The sequence below is a fragment of the Rattus norvegicus genome, chromosome 6, assembly GCF_021556685.1.
Source record: "Rattus norvegicus strain SHRSP/BbbUtx chromosome 6, alternate assembly SHRSP_T2T, whole genome shotgun sequence".
NCBI classification, from domain to species: Eukaryota; Metazoa; Chordata; class Mammalia; order Rodentia; family Muridae; genus Rattus; species Rattus norvegicus.
The window spans coordinates 112,853,247-112,868,728 of record NC_141539.1 but is presented as its reverse complement, the minus strand read 5'-3'; the positions used below and the strand labels follow the sequence as shown (position 1 = coordinate 112,868,728).

At 46.1% G+C, this 15,482-nt stretch overlaps 1 protein-coding gene across 2 annotated transcripts in view; it reads left to right on the top strand.

Moving 5' to 3' along the window:
• Pomt2 (protein-O-mannosyltransferase 2) overlaps positions 1 to 15,482 on the top strand; it is a 39,366-nt gene extending 23,884 nt beyond the window's left edge. The window contains 12 exon segments of one of the 2 annotated variants that reach the window (NM_001047114.2): positions 179 to 245; positions 2,160 to 2,229; positions 5,308 to 5,386; positions 6,878 to 7,029; positions 7,456 to 7,547; positions 8,333 to 8,409; positions 12,519 to 12,590; positions 12,897 to 12,956; positions 13,043 to 13,148; positions 13,881 to 14,021; positions 14,202 to 14,316; positions 15,015 to 15,482. In NM_001047114.2, coding sequence (NP_001040579.1) covers positions 179 to 245; positions 2,160 to 2,229; positions 5,308 to 5,386; positions 6,878 to 7,029; positions 7,456 to 7,547; positions 8,333 to 8,409; positions 12,519 to 12,590; positions 12,897 to 12,956; positions 13,043 to 13,148; positions 13,881 to 14,021; positions 14,202 to 14,316; positions 15,015 to 15,120 — 1,137 coding nt within the window. In that variant the 3' untranslated portion in view covers positions 15,121 to 15,482. 2 annotated transcript variants of the gene reach the window in all.

Genomic DNA, 15,482 nt, shown 5'->3' with positions numbered 1-15,482 from the left:
AAATGGAGAAAAACTTATTCGGGAGTGCCGCTTCTGAGCCCCACTGGGAAATGTGGCCTCCTGGGTTGGTAGCTGGGTGGGCCTGAAAGATGATCAGGTGGTGTTAGTTAGCCCGGGAGTGTGCATGTCCAGCTGTGCTGATCATGATACCGCCTCTCTCCTTCTGCCCTCCACTTAGGTTACCACCTATTTGCATAAGGACTACAACAACCTGTGGATTATCAAGAAATACAATACCAACACAGGTAACATGGCAGAGACTGAGATCCTGTGCTGCTCTTCACTGAGTCCCTCATTTTTCTCCTGATGCTGGGTTCCTGAACACCTTTGACATCTTCACTGACCTCTGGCAATCCTGAACATTGTTGCGCTCCTGCTGTGCTCCAAGCATAGTTGAAAGTGTAGAGGATGAGACAAACAGATCAGGGTCAGGACTCGGATCTCATCCAGGAAGAGGTTTTGTAAGCTCATCCCAGGATCCCTAACTGAGAGTACCTGAGAGTTGCTTAGATTTCCAAACTGTGAATACCCCAGCTGTAGTCCTGATATGATAGAGTGCTGTTCTTTTTGAACCCCGGACTGGCTCAATTAGTTGATAATCCAAGTGTCTGCCAGCCCTGTGCCTGTAGTGCTTGCTCCCTCTCCCTCTCCCTCTCCCTCTCCCTTTCTACCCCTCTCCCTCTCCCTTTCTCTCTCCCTCTCCCTCTTCCTCTCTGGGCTCTTTAGTTTTAGGATTAAACGAGAGGTACATTAGGGTCTTCCTTTCCTTGGAAGGCAACTAGCTACCTGTGGACAGTTGCTTTGTGTTGTATCTGTAAGCAGAGGGCAATTATCACCTAAGCCCTTCCTCACTGGCAATGTCCTGAACCCCAGGCATTTCTTGTGACTGCTCAGAAAATACCACCTGCCTGAGCTAGCACTAGCCAGTGGCTCCAAATCTGGAAGAGTGGTTCCAGCTGTTCATCTACATATCCTTTTTTTTCCCTTGCCATCTCTTCATACTGTTGCTTCAGGCTAAACCACACATATAACCGGCTCTCCTGCTGCCTTATTTCCATGCTCAGTAGTGCAAACTGGCCCCTTGAGTGAGTCCATGATGCTCCTGTTGATTGTGCTTTTGATACAACAGGCCAAACTAAGGTCTGTCATGATGAAGTTTGAGGGAGACTGACTGTTACTTCTAAGTTCGTTGAACTTGCCTGGTCTCCATTGTAGCGTCTAAGCTAAGATACTGCATTTCATCTAAGCAGCTAAGGTTTCCTGGGAACTTTGTTGTCTGAAATTTAGTGCTCTTATTAGAAGTAAAGGCCCCTCTCTCCAATCCACACAAAATAAAACTTCCTTCCTTGTTTACAAGGCAGCATAGCAACGGTGTCTGTGCAGGTGAATCTCAACAGAGCCAGAAATTTGCGTTAACAAATTTAGCTTTCCTGACCTTGATTTGTTTATAGTCTTGGCATCTCACTCTTTGTGACAGAATTTTACAAGGATGCCTTCTGCCTAGCCATGATAGCTGCCAGCTACTTTTCTATGCAGCTGCCTTTCTAGATCACAACCAGTTTTGACTTGTAGATGCTCAGAAAGGAGTCATTTTCTTTCAGCATTTCATTGTTAATGTTGTTTTTCATTTCATGCTTAGGAAGTCTATTAGCAAGATAAAATTTGATTTTGAGAGGAGCTGGACAATTGCATGGTTTTATTTTGTGAAGACTGTATTTATTACCCCCAAAGGAAATGTTCATTATTTAGCCTCCCATCTGAAATTCTAGTAAAGGCTTCAGTGCCTGTCAGGCAAAGATTCCATTGCTGGCCTGGCATGGTGGTTCATCGGACCATGTACTCACAGGCCTGTTTGTTCCCACATCTTTTACACAGATGCTCTGCTGCACAAGTCATTTGCCAGTGTTGAAGCGAGTATGATTCTTTCACATGTGTTCCTTTATCCTGTCTATTCAGGTGTCAGATTTCCCTACTCCTGTAAGTGTCTTTTAGGCATTACTTCTGGGACACTCCAATCCTCTGAGGTACTGGAGAACCTCACCCTTTAGTCCTATAGCACACTGTTAGTATTGACAGCGCATACCCAAGGGGGCCTCAGTTGTCACTAGCCTAGAATGTGAGTGACTCACTTGGTACCCACACTGATTTCTTTTTGGCAGATCCTCTAGACCCTTCCTTCCCAGTGGAGTTTGTCAGACATGGGGACATCATACGACTAGAACACAAAGAGTAAGTGATCTTGCTCTTGTTGGAATTGTATGTTAGGGCAGTGGGCTGGGGCTCTAGTAATGGAACCAAGTTGATGTGTGGAGGAAGAACTCCATACATGGTATGTGAATGAGCACTAAGCTAGCCTTTGCCTGCTGATTTTGACTTTGAGGAGCATTGACCTCTGTGAATTCCTTTCAGTGAGCCTTCTCCTGTTAATCCCGCTGCATGAGAATAAGACCACTACCACAATCTTTGAGCCAAATTTGAAGCAAGCTTTATTAAATACTGGCCAGGACAATGGACAGTGGCCAGGTCCACACCTAGGATTCCCAGAGAATGGCCTCAAATGTTGTTAGTCCAATGCTTATAAAGCCAAATCCACAAGGCCACACATATACTTCCCACCTTTGTCCAATCCAGGGTAAGCATACATCCTGATGTACTTCCAGCCAGTGTACCTCCCACCTACTTGTGATCAAGCAATCTTGTGCAATTGGGGCAAACCTTGTTTACAGGAGCGAGAACATATAGTTTGTTATCTTACATGAACAACAGCCTCCTCAAACCCTGCCCAGCATTCCAGGAGGTTATCTGTCCTAGGGCAAGTGGGACTTACAGGTTAGACATTTTTGTTTTATAGATCTCTTCAACCCAGTAATTTAAACATAAAACATAACTTTAGCTCTCACCCCTACCCTAATCCCCAGCCCCTACCCCTCACCAAGGAAAGGGTAGTTTGATAGCCCAAAGCTGCATCTTTGGTAGATACTTTAAGGAAATGTAAATTTCTGTTTCTGAGACTGGCATAATAGTCTGTGTCGCTGTGTGTTCATTGAAATGAATGGAAACACCAAGATGATACAAAACTCGTAAAAATCGTGGAAAAAAACTGACAAGATACTAGAGTTACTAGGCCAAAATCCAAGTGAAAGAGGAGATCCAGAGAGTAAGTGAAGTCCTGAGGCCATGTTTTCCCTCATCCTGTTATAGAAATAATATAAGTTGCCAGTGAAAAACCACTCTGTACATCTAGAGACTGATGAAGGAGACTCTTTAATAGCATTTGTCAGGCTCTAGCTCGTGCTCAAAGAGGGCCCGGCCTTGAATGGAAGATCTCAATAATTTTCATTCCACATATGCTATCACCTTAAATCTCTGTTAGGTCCCGACTTCAGGTCACATTCTGAACAATTTAAACAGAGCTGAGAGTTTAATTCTGGACACTTGGTCAGATGGGAGATTTCCACAGTAAAGCTGTTACCAGAATGCTTCTTAAATACGCCAGTGTTGTTCTTTACCAGTAATTGTTATCCTGTCACCCTGCCCACCTGGCAGGGTTATGTTTTTTCTGACAAGAGCACAGAGACTTAATCTTGTGACCTTGAGCTCCTTATTAGAGGTCTCTTCTTTGATATGGAGAAGGGCCTAAAGTCAGGACTCTAACTTTTTGTTTTGGGAGTAGAGAGTAATTGGAGGTCAGTCTTGGTGAATAAACATGGGCAGAAACTTTCTCAGCAGCTCTAAACTTCTATTATGGTACAGATTTTCTCCATTTCTAACAAGTCTGATCAGTACACTGCTAATCTTCCCATCACAGTGCTTCTTTGGCTAAATTCTACTTTGTGTAGCTTAATATTTCCTAAACAAATTTATTAGTAAATCCTTTATAGCATTGATTTTACTACTTCAAGTTTCTTCTGCATCAGCCCCATGGTCTTAAGGGTGTTTTTGTTTTGTTTTGTTTTGTATTGTTTTGTTTTTCCTCAAGACGGGGTTTCTCCATGTTGTCCTGGCTGTCCTGGAACTCTGTAGACCAGGCTGGCCTCCAACTCACAGAGCTCCACCTGCCTCTGGCTCCCAAGTGCTGGGATTAAAAGTACATCACCACTGCCTGTCTCCCAAGAGGAGTTTTTAAGTCAAGCTTCTAGGTTCCTCCAAAGTGACATGTTTAGTATTAAGTGATCCTTCTCTAAGGCTCAGAACCCAGAAGATCTGCTTCACTCATTCACCCCCAGAAAAATTGACTTTGTAGGAGCAGGCTGTTGGTTGTGTAGGGAACCCTAGTTCCCAAGAAGAAGAAACTTAGAATTGATCTTTCCCTGGGTCTGCAGCTCATATTCATGTCACCTAGGAGGGCTCAGCAGTTTTAAGCCATGAGTTTAAGTAAACATGAGTGAGCACAGACTGGTAATGTCTCATGGGTGCCTGGCAAAATGCAAGAATTAACCTTGCTTTTGGAAAGATATTGGACTCCATTCCTATAAGTAGTTTTCAACAGTAGTGAATAATGCACAAAGATGTATTACTCAAGGAAAAGGCACAATGACCAAAACCAGACAAAAGCAGTTGTTAGCAGAAACAGCCTCAAAAGAATTATATACTGCAGTTATCAGATAAAAGACTTGAGGAGAGAGAGAGAGAGAGAGAGAGAATGAATGAATGTGTGTATGTGTGTAGAACTGGTATGCTTTTCTAGTCAGTTGGATTTTAGATACTTTAGATTCCTACTATTAAATAAATCTGGTCTTGTCCTTAATAAATTAGAATAATCATACCTAATTTTTTATAAATTTCCCAAAAGTGTGTCATGAACATTTTTTACTTATGGATAAAAGCAAGAGTTGTTATAAAAAGCTAAGTACATCAAAATCAAATTAAATCCCTTCTCATTCCTTGCAAATCCCCACTTAAAAAGAAGTTAGTGAGAATAGAAAGTAAGTGGGACTGGGGAAGATTGCCTGACTCAAGCATGTCCATTCCAAGTTCTAGTCTCCTGTCTGCAGACCCCCCTCCTTAGTCAGGGAAAGCTAAAGTTTCCAGGCTAGAAATGTGTGAGTGTTGCCGGTGCCCCACCCCTGGCCTGCATGGCGCACGGTGCCCCGTCCAGTGCTCCCCACTCACTTGGAGCTCCTTTCTTCCCCAGTCCTCAGACTGTTTCCCACAACTGACCAGATGCCCCGTCTCCCTGTGTGCTGGGATTGACAGTTCAGATTCTAACTTTCGCTAATGCTAACAAATGACTGCGTGTTCTTAAGAAAAGAAACAGCATGCACAGCTCTTTCCTTCAGTAATGGCTCTTCTCTTTCCAACTTCTAGAACTACTCGGAACCTGCACAGTCACTATCATGAGGCTCCCCTGACCCGGAAGCACTATCAGGTCACTGGCTATGGCATAGTAAGTAGGAAACTGGAGTGTGAACAGGGCATATGTAAAAAGCTGGAGGCTTGGTTCAGGGCCATGTAGTAGGATACATCCTCCCCAGAATTATAGAATGTTCTAAGAGAATTTGGAGGCTGGACATAAGATAGTCTCTTTTGTTGTTGTGGTTGTGTTTTGTTTTGTTTTGTTTTGTTTTTTGAGACATTATCTCACTATGTAGCCGTGGCTGGCCTGAAACTTGCTGTGTTGACCAGGCTGGCCTTAAACTCACAGAGATCCCCTGCCACTGTCTCTCAGGTGCTGGGATTAAAGTTCTATGCCGTCATGCCTGGACTGCACATTGACTTCTTTAACATTCCACAACTGTTTAGCTCAGTTTCCTAGAAGAAAAACAGCCTATAAATTCTTTTTTTGTCTCTATCCCTCTTCTTGCAGAGTAACTATATACTTTATATAGTCTAGTACCTAATAATCTCAGATATGAATACCATGTGGATCTCAAATCTCACACTGGCAGGCTGGCAAGATAGCTCAGGAGGTAAAGGCACTTGCTTGCAAGCCTGCTGACCTGAGTTCAATCTCTGGAACCCACATAGCAGTGGAAGGAGAGAAACAACTCTGTAAAATTGCCATTTGATGGCCACCTGTGTACCGTGGCATGCTCCTCCCCTTCCTGGTCATGTACTCATGCGTGCACACGATGATAACAAACTGGAAAGAAACCTAGGTGATCCTATCTTTTTCTAGATCCTAAAGTCTTCCTGGTTGTATTTTACAGCTCTTGTTCCTGACATACAGAGGGCTGTAATCAGCATAGCTTTGCATTTTGCTATCTCAGGGACATGCAATTAATAGAGAAAGAGCTCTGTGGGAGCTTGTGTCCTGAGAGTACCTGAAGCAGAACAGCTGGTGGAAGCTGTTGAGATGGACACATCATTCTGTCTACCAAGGCCTCTGGAGCATCATTAAAGAGTGGATTTCATAAAGTGAATTCCCTAAAATTCTTTGTATTTCCTGAGCCCATATTGTACTAAAGCCAAGACTCTGAAGTCTTCATCTGTTTACCCATGGGCTTCTCTTGAGAAGAGTTAAATGCAACTACCTTAATTTCCGGTGCAGCACCTGGGTCAGACCTACGTGTTGGGTGAGAGAATCCAGATGTGCAAAACAGTGAACATAAATGGCCCAGATCTTCTTACTGGCTAAGAGTGAGGTCTTGAGTATGACTTAAAGGAAAAATCAGCTGTCTAGAACTTAACACTCTAAAGTTAGCATTTAAACTCCCTCCCAGATTCATACCCTGTCCTTTTATGATATGGAGTTCCCAGTTAATGTCACTCTGTTGGGCTATTTCTAGGGCTTTCTCCTTCACTTTCCTACATCAGTCTTTGAGGTTGATTTAACCTTTGAAACATGGTGGCATTTGAAAGGGTGGCCATTTTCCTTTGAACACTTTGTCTCTAACATCGTCTGACTTTGGTAATGTTCTCTTGGTTTATGTGGCAGAATGGGACAGGGGACTCAAATGACTTCTGGAGGATTGAAGTTGTAAATAGAAAATTTGGGAACCGGATCAAGGTACTGAGAAGTCGAATTCGCTTCATCCATTTGGTTACAGGTTGTGTCCTGGGATCTTCAGGAAAGATTCTGCCTAAGTGGTAAGTCTCTGGGGTCCAGATATTCTGAGCCAGCTTTTCACACCACACAGGGTATACCAGAGGCTTCAGCTACCCAGCGGTGAATGCTCCCTTCACTCTTCCTTATTTGGTAGTAAGTGGAAGAAGAAAGGGCGTCAGGAACGTTATGGTGCACAGAACGCCAGCTCAGCTTAGCATCTTACCTTGACAGTTGGACATCTGTATGCCTGCCTTGAGGCTAAAACTCTAGGCCTGTGTCTTTTCGTAAAGTGGAAATAATATATGCTAAGTCACTGGTAAGCTGGTTGTAGATTATGAAAGTGCGAGGTTAAAAGAATAATGGCCACTGATTTACAGAGAAGTCCCACAGATCTAAGAGTGGGGGACATTGCTATACTTGGGGGCATTCTAAACCTTCTAGAACATCTGTGACTATTTTTCTGGCAGGGGCTGGGAGCAGTTGGAAGTTACTTGTAATCCGTACTTAAAAGAAACCAGTAACTCCATTTGGAACATAGAAGAACATATCAATCCCAAACGTGAGTTGAGACCACTGCCCTGGCTGGCTTTGTCATAGAAAACACACTACTAGTGACCTCCTACAAGGCTGTTTTAGCCTCCCAGGTTGTCCCTGCATCATGGGTGACCCCATACCTTCTGTGCTTGTTGCAGATGAGTCCAGTTGACCTGTGCCAAGTATTTCCTTTCCCTATAACAGCAGACCCTTCACAGAAGGCCACAACCACACCGATCCCAAATCTCTGCTTCCGGGCTCCTCTGATATTCCCACTTTGGTGTTAGCTTCAGCTCCAACAGTCTTTGGATTCATTTTCCCTCACCCCACCTCACCCCAGCTTGTGTTTGATTTCTCCATACTTGCCACTCCATTCTTCTTAGTACCTGATCTAGACAAACAGTGGATTGATTGATTGAACAATTCCTTATTAAATATGTCAAGAACCACATGGGTCCTGTGGATATATTGGTGAATGAGATAAATCTGGCTCCTAGTCTCATACTAACAGGAGGCCAGCTTCTGGGTTAGTGCCACAGTGATGGGTGATGTAGCCAAGAGCTGTCCGAGCACCAAGGAGGCCCTGTCTGTTCCTCTGAAGTCCTCAGATTACCTAATAAGTGCTCAACGTAAGCTCCATGAATGACCCTCCCTCCCTCCTTCCCTCCCTACTTCCCTCCCTCCCTCCTCCCTGCCTCAGCTTTCTAGGAGGACTGCACTTGTCTCTGTAGTGTACGGTGCCTGTGTGGCGAGAGTGTGGGCACTGAAAGGATGATGTAGCAAAGCCTTTCTCTTGTCATTTCCCCCTAGTGCCAAACATCAGCCTGGATGTGCTGCAACCCAGTTTTCCTGAGATCTTGCTGGAGTCCCACATGGTCATGATCCGGGTACTGCAGCCCCTTTTTATTCCTTCTAAATGCAAACCTAAAGTTCTTAGAGAAGCCCTTGGGCACCCACAGATTTAGAGCACAGAGCAGTAGTCATGTTGTAGATCCCTGCCCTGTTGTGGGGATTCGAAAGTGTTTTACCCACGGGTTTACCACATCTTTATGAGGGTTTCTGGGATCCCAGGATGGGGTGGTGATTTGCTGAGGATATTGATGCAGTGGTTCCTGAGCTGTAGCTTCACTTCTAGTGCTGTGACAAAACCCTGATAAAACCTTTGTCTTGATTAGGTTTTAGTGCTGTGAAGAGACACTGTGACCATGGTAACTGGGACTGGCTTACAGGTTCAGAGGTGTATCGTTATCATCATAGCAGGAAGCATGGCAGCATGCAGGCAGACATGGTGCTGGAGAAGGAGCCAAGAGGCCTAACATCTGGATTGGCAGGGAGCAGGAACAGCAAGTGACATTGGGCCTGGTTTAAGTATCTAAAACCTCAAAGTTCACTCAGTGACACACTTTTTCCATCAAGGCCACACCTACTTCAACAAAACCACACCTGCTAATAGTGTCACTCCTTATGAGCCTATGGGGGGCATTTTCATCCAAACCATCACAAGCAAATTAGGGGAAAGGAGGGTTTATTTCATTTACAGTCTCCTAGGTTACAGTCTGTCACTGGGAGAAAGGAGGCAGAAACTTGAAAATCAGATCTGCTTGCTATTTCACACAGCACTACTTCTGACCATGGAGTGCACTTCACAGCCACAGTACAAGAGGATCCCCAGAGCCTAACTGGCTCACAGGTCAGCATATACTCAGCTTTTTTAGATGGGACCACCTGTCTAGGAATGATACCACCCATGGTGTACTGAGCCCTCCTGCACCCATTAATAATCAAGATAATCCTACAGACATTCCCACGGACCAGCAAGAGCAGACGATCGGGAGCATGGGAGTTGGCAGCCAAAGCTGACCAGCACATCAGTGCACATTCACAGTGTCTGTGTGTCTGTCCTCCTTACAGTCCTGGGAAGATTACTGTCATTCCCCTTTACAGACGAGGAACCGAAGGAGCTTTTTAAAGAGCATACACAGCTATACGTAAAGTAAATCGAGGCTTCAAAGGTGGGCTCTCAGGGTCAGCGTCAGTTACCATGACACTCCTAACTCTGATTGGCAGTGCTCCTGAAAGTCACACATCGCGTCTCATGACATCCTCATGATGTCAGTTGGGATGAGAAGCTACTCTGGGGATGTTCATATGCAGTCTTAACCACAAGCCCATTCCTGGGCTAAGGCTACTTGGGAGGCATGGCTCATTCTCGTTTAAGATTTCTAATACTCACTGTTAATAGTAGTTGGCAGCCATCATAGCATCAAACGTCTAAAGTAAGTTGAGAGAAGAAATCTTCAAATGGAGAGGATTTGCCCACAGATGGAGTTTGCTTGTGTAAATGGAGGAGACATTGCTGCAGTTGATGTCTGGTGGAAGACCCCTTGCTCTTGCTGTAGGAACCTGAGTCCTACAGAAATGATGATCAGACCACAGTGTCTCAGGCCACAGAAGTAGTGAGCTGTCAGCCACCCACAGAACTGTAAAGAGCTGTGGCAGTTATTAGTGTCCCTCTCTGAGCCACTGTCAAGTAGACCTACCTGGAAGTGATTATCTAAGCAGCCCTCAGAAAACATAGTTGACTTACTCCATCAAATTAAACTTTAAAATCCAGTTATTTGTCAGTTTTGCACATTGGAAGGTGATAAGTTGACATTAAACAATCTCTGGGTCACTTCTTCTCTCACGCTGTGCTTGTAGCTGTCACTGCGACCTGATGACATAGCTCTTTTGAATATATGACTGTCACTCAGAGAATTAGTCTGGGTATGAGTAGAATTTTAAGGCTAAAGTAAGTGTAGAATTTCATTCCTTGTTTTGCCAAAAGGTAGAGACAAAGGGAAGGATGTGTATAAGAGCTCTTAGTTTACCGGAATTGAGAGAGGAGGGGGGAGAGGAGAGAGAGAGAGAGAGAGAGAGAGAGAGAGAGAGAGAGAGAGAGAGAGAGAATATGAATGAATATAAATGAATCCAGACTCTAGACACACAGATACTGGTGTATATGTTGCATCCATGTCTGTCTGTCTGTCTGTCTGTCTGTCTGTCTGTCTGTAAGTTGAGACCTGAATGGAGTAAGCTCATGGCCTGGTAAAGTGAGGTGGAATGAACCATCTAGATTTAGTTTATATACACACACCATGTTGGGTAAGAATCTGCCTCCTTTAATGTCTTGATTTGTAGAGATGCTGGATTTCTCTTAAGATGGCTAAGTGAATAGGATTCCCATAACCTACTGAGTGCCTGATTTTGGACTGAATTGGGCTGGTTTTAATTGGTTGGTTTCCCTCATCAGTTACTCCCAGGACAAGAACAATCCATTCCCCATTCTAAGGCCCTTTGGATAGCCATAGTGATTGTGGAGGTTTGAATTAGAATGGCCCCATACACACCCAGGTTTGCTTGCTTAGTCACCAGAGAGTGGCACTATTTGAAAGGATTAAGGATTAAAAGGATTCAGAGGTGTGGCCTTGTTGGAAGTATGTCACTGGGGCCATCCTGGAACTCATTCTATAGACCAAGCTGGCCTCAAACTCAGGAATCCACCTGCTTCTGCCTTCAGATTAAAGGCATGCACCACTATTGCCTAGTCTAAGGGCTTTGAGAATTTAAAAGCCCGTGCCAGGCCTTGGTATACTCTTCTTCCTCCCTCCCTCCCTCCGTTCCTCCTTCCTTCCTTCCTTCCTTCCTTCCTTCCTTCCTTCCTTCCTTCCTTCCTTCCTTCCCTTTTCCTGTCTGCCTCTCAGCCTTCAGATGATGTAGCTCTCAGTTATTGCTCCAGTGCCATGCATGCTGCCATGCTCCCTGCCATGGTGATGACAGACTAAATCCCTGAAACCTAGCAAGCCCCCAATGAAACGTTTTCTTTTGGAAGAGTTGCTATGGTCATGGTGCATTTTCGCAGCAATAGAACAATGACTAGGACAGTGATTCAGGGGATTTACAGCTGTCCTTTTGGGGACACACACCTCCGCCTACTTTTAAGAGCAACCCATTGCCATACTGAGAAACTAAACTATACTCAAGCTCTTCCTTTGTTGAACTAGTCAGGCTCCTTGGTAGCAGGCCACTAAATAAGACCTTCTAGATCGTTTTTGGACAAACCAGTAGCCCTCAGTTGAGGGTAGTTTTTTACCTCTCTGGGGATATCTAGCAATGTATGCAGATTTTTTTTTTTTGCTAGCAGAGCTGAAAACTGAAGCATGGGTGCTTTACTGGCCTTCCAGGGAATAAATATCAAGTGCTACACAGGACAGCCCCACAACAAAGTTGTCCAGCCCCAAATGTCAGCGGAGGCAAAGCTATGAAACCTGACCTGACAGCAGCTAACTTCCTAGTCTTTGTTGGTGTTGAGGATGGCTCAGGCCTGGGAGCAGTGTCCAGAATCCTAACTCTGTTTCTTCCTATTTTAGTTAAGGCCCAGTTTTGCTATGTGAGACAAATCACTGCATATTCTTGACTGGTCCCAAGTCCTTCAGACTAAATTGAGTACTGGGAATGATTTCTCTCCTCAAAGATACATATTCTTGGAGGGGAAAAAAATAAAAACAAACAAAATTCTTAGCTCTCACAGATATTTATACATTCCATAAACAGTTATATAATATAGCTTTTCTATTAAAATATTACAGGAGGCATTTAGAAAAACAATCTAAAAACGGTAATGAAAAACTAAGCTAAAGTAAGCTTTTCTGAGTCTCCGTTCTTTTGTTTGAAGTTAAGTACTGACTTTATCCTACACACACCTTGACACTGGTCTTAGCCAAGTAGGCTGTTGTGGTGGAGTGCAGGCTTGTTTGTGTGAAGAATTAAGGCAGTCATTACAGTAAGGCAGGTAGACAGTGACTGCAAATGGAAACCTGATTGCTCTGTGCCAGGGAGGGGAATCACTGGGGTTTCTCTTGGTGCTTGGCTGGAAGTCAGATCATTATGCCTTGTGCTCATATTAGCTGGTTAGATGCCCTTTCTTGACTAGCTTTTCTTTGCTGCCTTTTTACAGGGAAACAATGGCCTCAAACCTAAGGACAATGAGTTTACATCCAAACCCTGGCACTGGCCTATCAATTATCAGGTAGGGCCCAATTCTTGAGCTTTCCAGGAAATAGCACCAAGAAAGAGTGTTGAATCTGTGGGCTGGAGTGTATATGGCCAGGGGAAGGAAGCCTCAGGAGGACTCACAGAAAGACGCACACTCTGTTTTCCATCTGAGTTTGACTCCTACTTCCCAGGGAATTGATGGAGAGTGCTCAGTCTGACCCTCTTGTCCAGGCTGCAGGGCTATAAAAGATGAGTAATGTGTGTAATGGTCCTTCCCCTTGAGTGGGACTGGTTGGGGATAAGCTGAGTCTTGGAATAGCAGCGTGTCTTTGTTCCACAGGGCCTGCGCTTCTCAGGGGCCAATGACACGGACTTCCGAGTCTATCTGCTCGGCAACCCTGTGAGTATCCCAGTTCTGAGTGCTTAGGTCCAGCATGAGCCTGCAGAAGCTGGTGTCCTCTTATGCACAGCTCTTCTTCTATACAGGTGGTCTGGTGGCTCAACCTGGTGAGCCTCGTCCTCTACCTCCTCACGGGCAGCACCATTGCCATCGCCATGCAGAGAGGGATACAGCTGCCTGCAGAGTTGCAAGGTCAGGGCCCCTGGGCTTTTCCTGTTTTCTCCTTTCATCTGGCTTGGGCCTGGACTCTGAGGAAGATCTGCCTGCTGTGGGACTCCCCCTACCTCTCCCACTGCACACGCTTCCTCTCCTTTGCTTTGAAAGCCCATAGCCAAGAGGTGCTTTACACTGGACTCAACATTTTGTATCCTTTCTGGTAGCCTGAGCAGAGCAGATTCCCCCGTTTCTATGTATTAGGAGACCAAGCACAGTGAGACAAAGAGCTTGTCACACAACACACAGCCAGTGGTGAGCTAAGGCTCAACCCCAGCTGAGCCTTCAGAGCCTTCGCTTCCACACTGTATGCAGAGGAGTGTCCCTTTCCTCGCCTGCCCCCTTGTTCCATGGCCCTGTCCTCTAGTGGGGCCGGGGAGTGGTTGCCTTCTGTGTTGCCTTGGTGCTGAGGCATACATAGATGACATCTAGACACCCCACAGACCCTCTGCCATTGCCAGCACCCTGTCTGAACAGTCTTCGCTCCAGACCCTCCCCTCCCAGCCTCCTTTCTGACCTTGCCGTGAGGGAATGTCTCTGACAGCAAATAAGTGGGAAGTGGAGACAGGGAAGCAAGTGTCTGTGGGCGTGTGTCTCCTGCCAGAGGCCCACAGCTGTTGTGGCTCCTGTTGGCATCCCTGCTAACTGGGTACTGACCAGGGAATCTGGAGACTCCGACTCCTCACTGGGTTGTACTGATTGGGCACACAGGGCTGACCAAGCTGCTGCTGCGAGGAGGCGGCCAGCTGCTCCTGGGATGGACGCTCCATTACTTCCCTTTCTTCCTGATGGGCCGCGTCCTCTACTTCCACCACTACTTCCCAGCCATGCTCTTTTCCAGCATGTTGACAGGTTAGCACTCTGCCTACCTGCCCTGGGGAGGTGATGCAGAGGGAGGCAAATGGGAAAGGAGACCAGGCTGCTGAGAGACTGGCCTGAGGCAGACCTCTGCTCTCTGCTGTGGTGCCTCCTTCCTGGAGGATCCCCAAGGGCTGTCCTGATAGTCTGCAACATGTCCCCTGCTCTCCATAGGTCTCCTGTGGGATACTCTTCTGCGGTTCTGTGCCTGGGCCTTGGCCCCTTCTCCCCTGGGTAGGAGAATACATATGGTGGGAATCCTGAGCCTGCTTCTGGCAACTGCCTACAGGTATGTATCCCCTTATATGACCTTCTAGCTTGATCTCTAGGTACCCTCCCAGGGTGTACTTAAGGTCTTCTCATGGATGGGCCACGTCCCTGAGAGTTCTCAATCAGTTGGGCCAAGGTGACCCTAATGTGCAGTCAGGTAGGATAGCAAGGGCCTCAGTCCACTTTCTCCTAGCTTTGATACCCGCCTAGCATACCTAGAAGATGCTTTCAACTTACAGTGGCTCCTTCCTAAAACAGCTGCCAGTAGGGGAGGGGGAGGCTGGGAAGCATAGGGCTCTGGATATAGGGATGTGACTCAGAATTGCTGCACATAGACTGATATTTGTAAAGTCCTCCTTTCTCTGCCTTCTGGCAAGTCTCAGAGCCCCTGTCAAGAGTCCTTGGCCCCTGTGCTGGGGCCTGTGGCCCATGAGCACATGCCTGTGAAAGGGTTGAATTTACGTGTTGGCACTCTGAGCTACACATCCCAGGGCCAGACCTCTAAAAGGTTACTTCTGTTAGGTCTGCCGGGGAAAGCCCGTCCCTTCCTGGTCATTCAGACAGTAATGTCACAGTGTACTGGGATGGATGGACGGATGGATGCACAGACTGGGTTATGTTGGAGGAGCCTATGTGATGGGCCCAACACAGGGACTTATAGTTAGAGCTCCTTGGTACAGTTCAGAGATGCTGACCACCTTTCTCTCACTCTCATAGCTTCTACCTCTTTCACCCTCTGGCTTATGGGATGGTTGGTCCCCTAGCCCAGGAACCTGAGAGTCCAATGGCAGGACTGAGGTGGCTGGAATCATGGGACTTTTGAGGCCACTGCCAGGACCCCAGCCTGGATCCAGGTATTGTCCAGGGACACCCAGCTATGAAGCCTGACCCTGGGCCCTTCCAGCTTCAAGGGCGCTGCCTGAGAAGCCCAAAGCATTCTGCTGCCCCCAGGACCAAACTCTGGGAAATGACATGGATTTCACTAAACACTAAAAAGAGCCACAGCCCTGTCTATAGCACCTACATGGGGCTCTTGACCTACAGCACTGCTTGGTGCCAGTTCCTGTGAAACACAAGGAAAGCCGGTGTGAGTGTCAAGGGTACATATGCCCAATCCCTTTGGAGTGTGTAGACCATGTAACTGTGGTAGCCAAGTGTCATAAATTCCAAGAATGGTACAAGGCT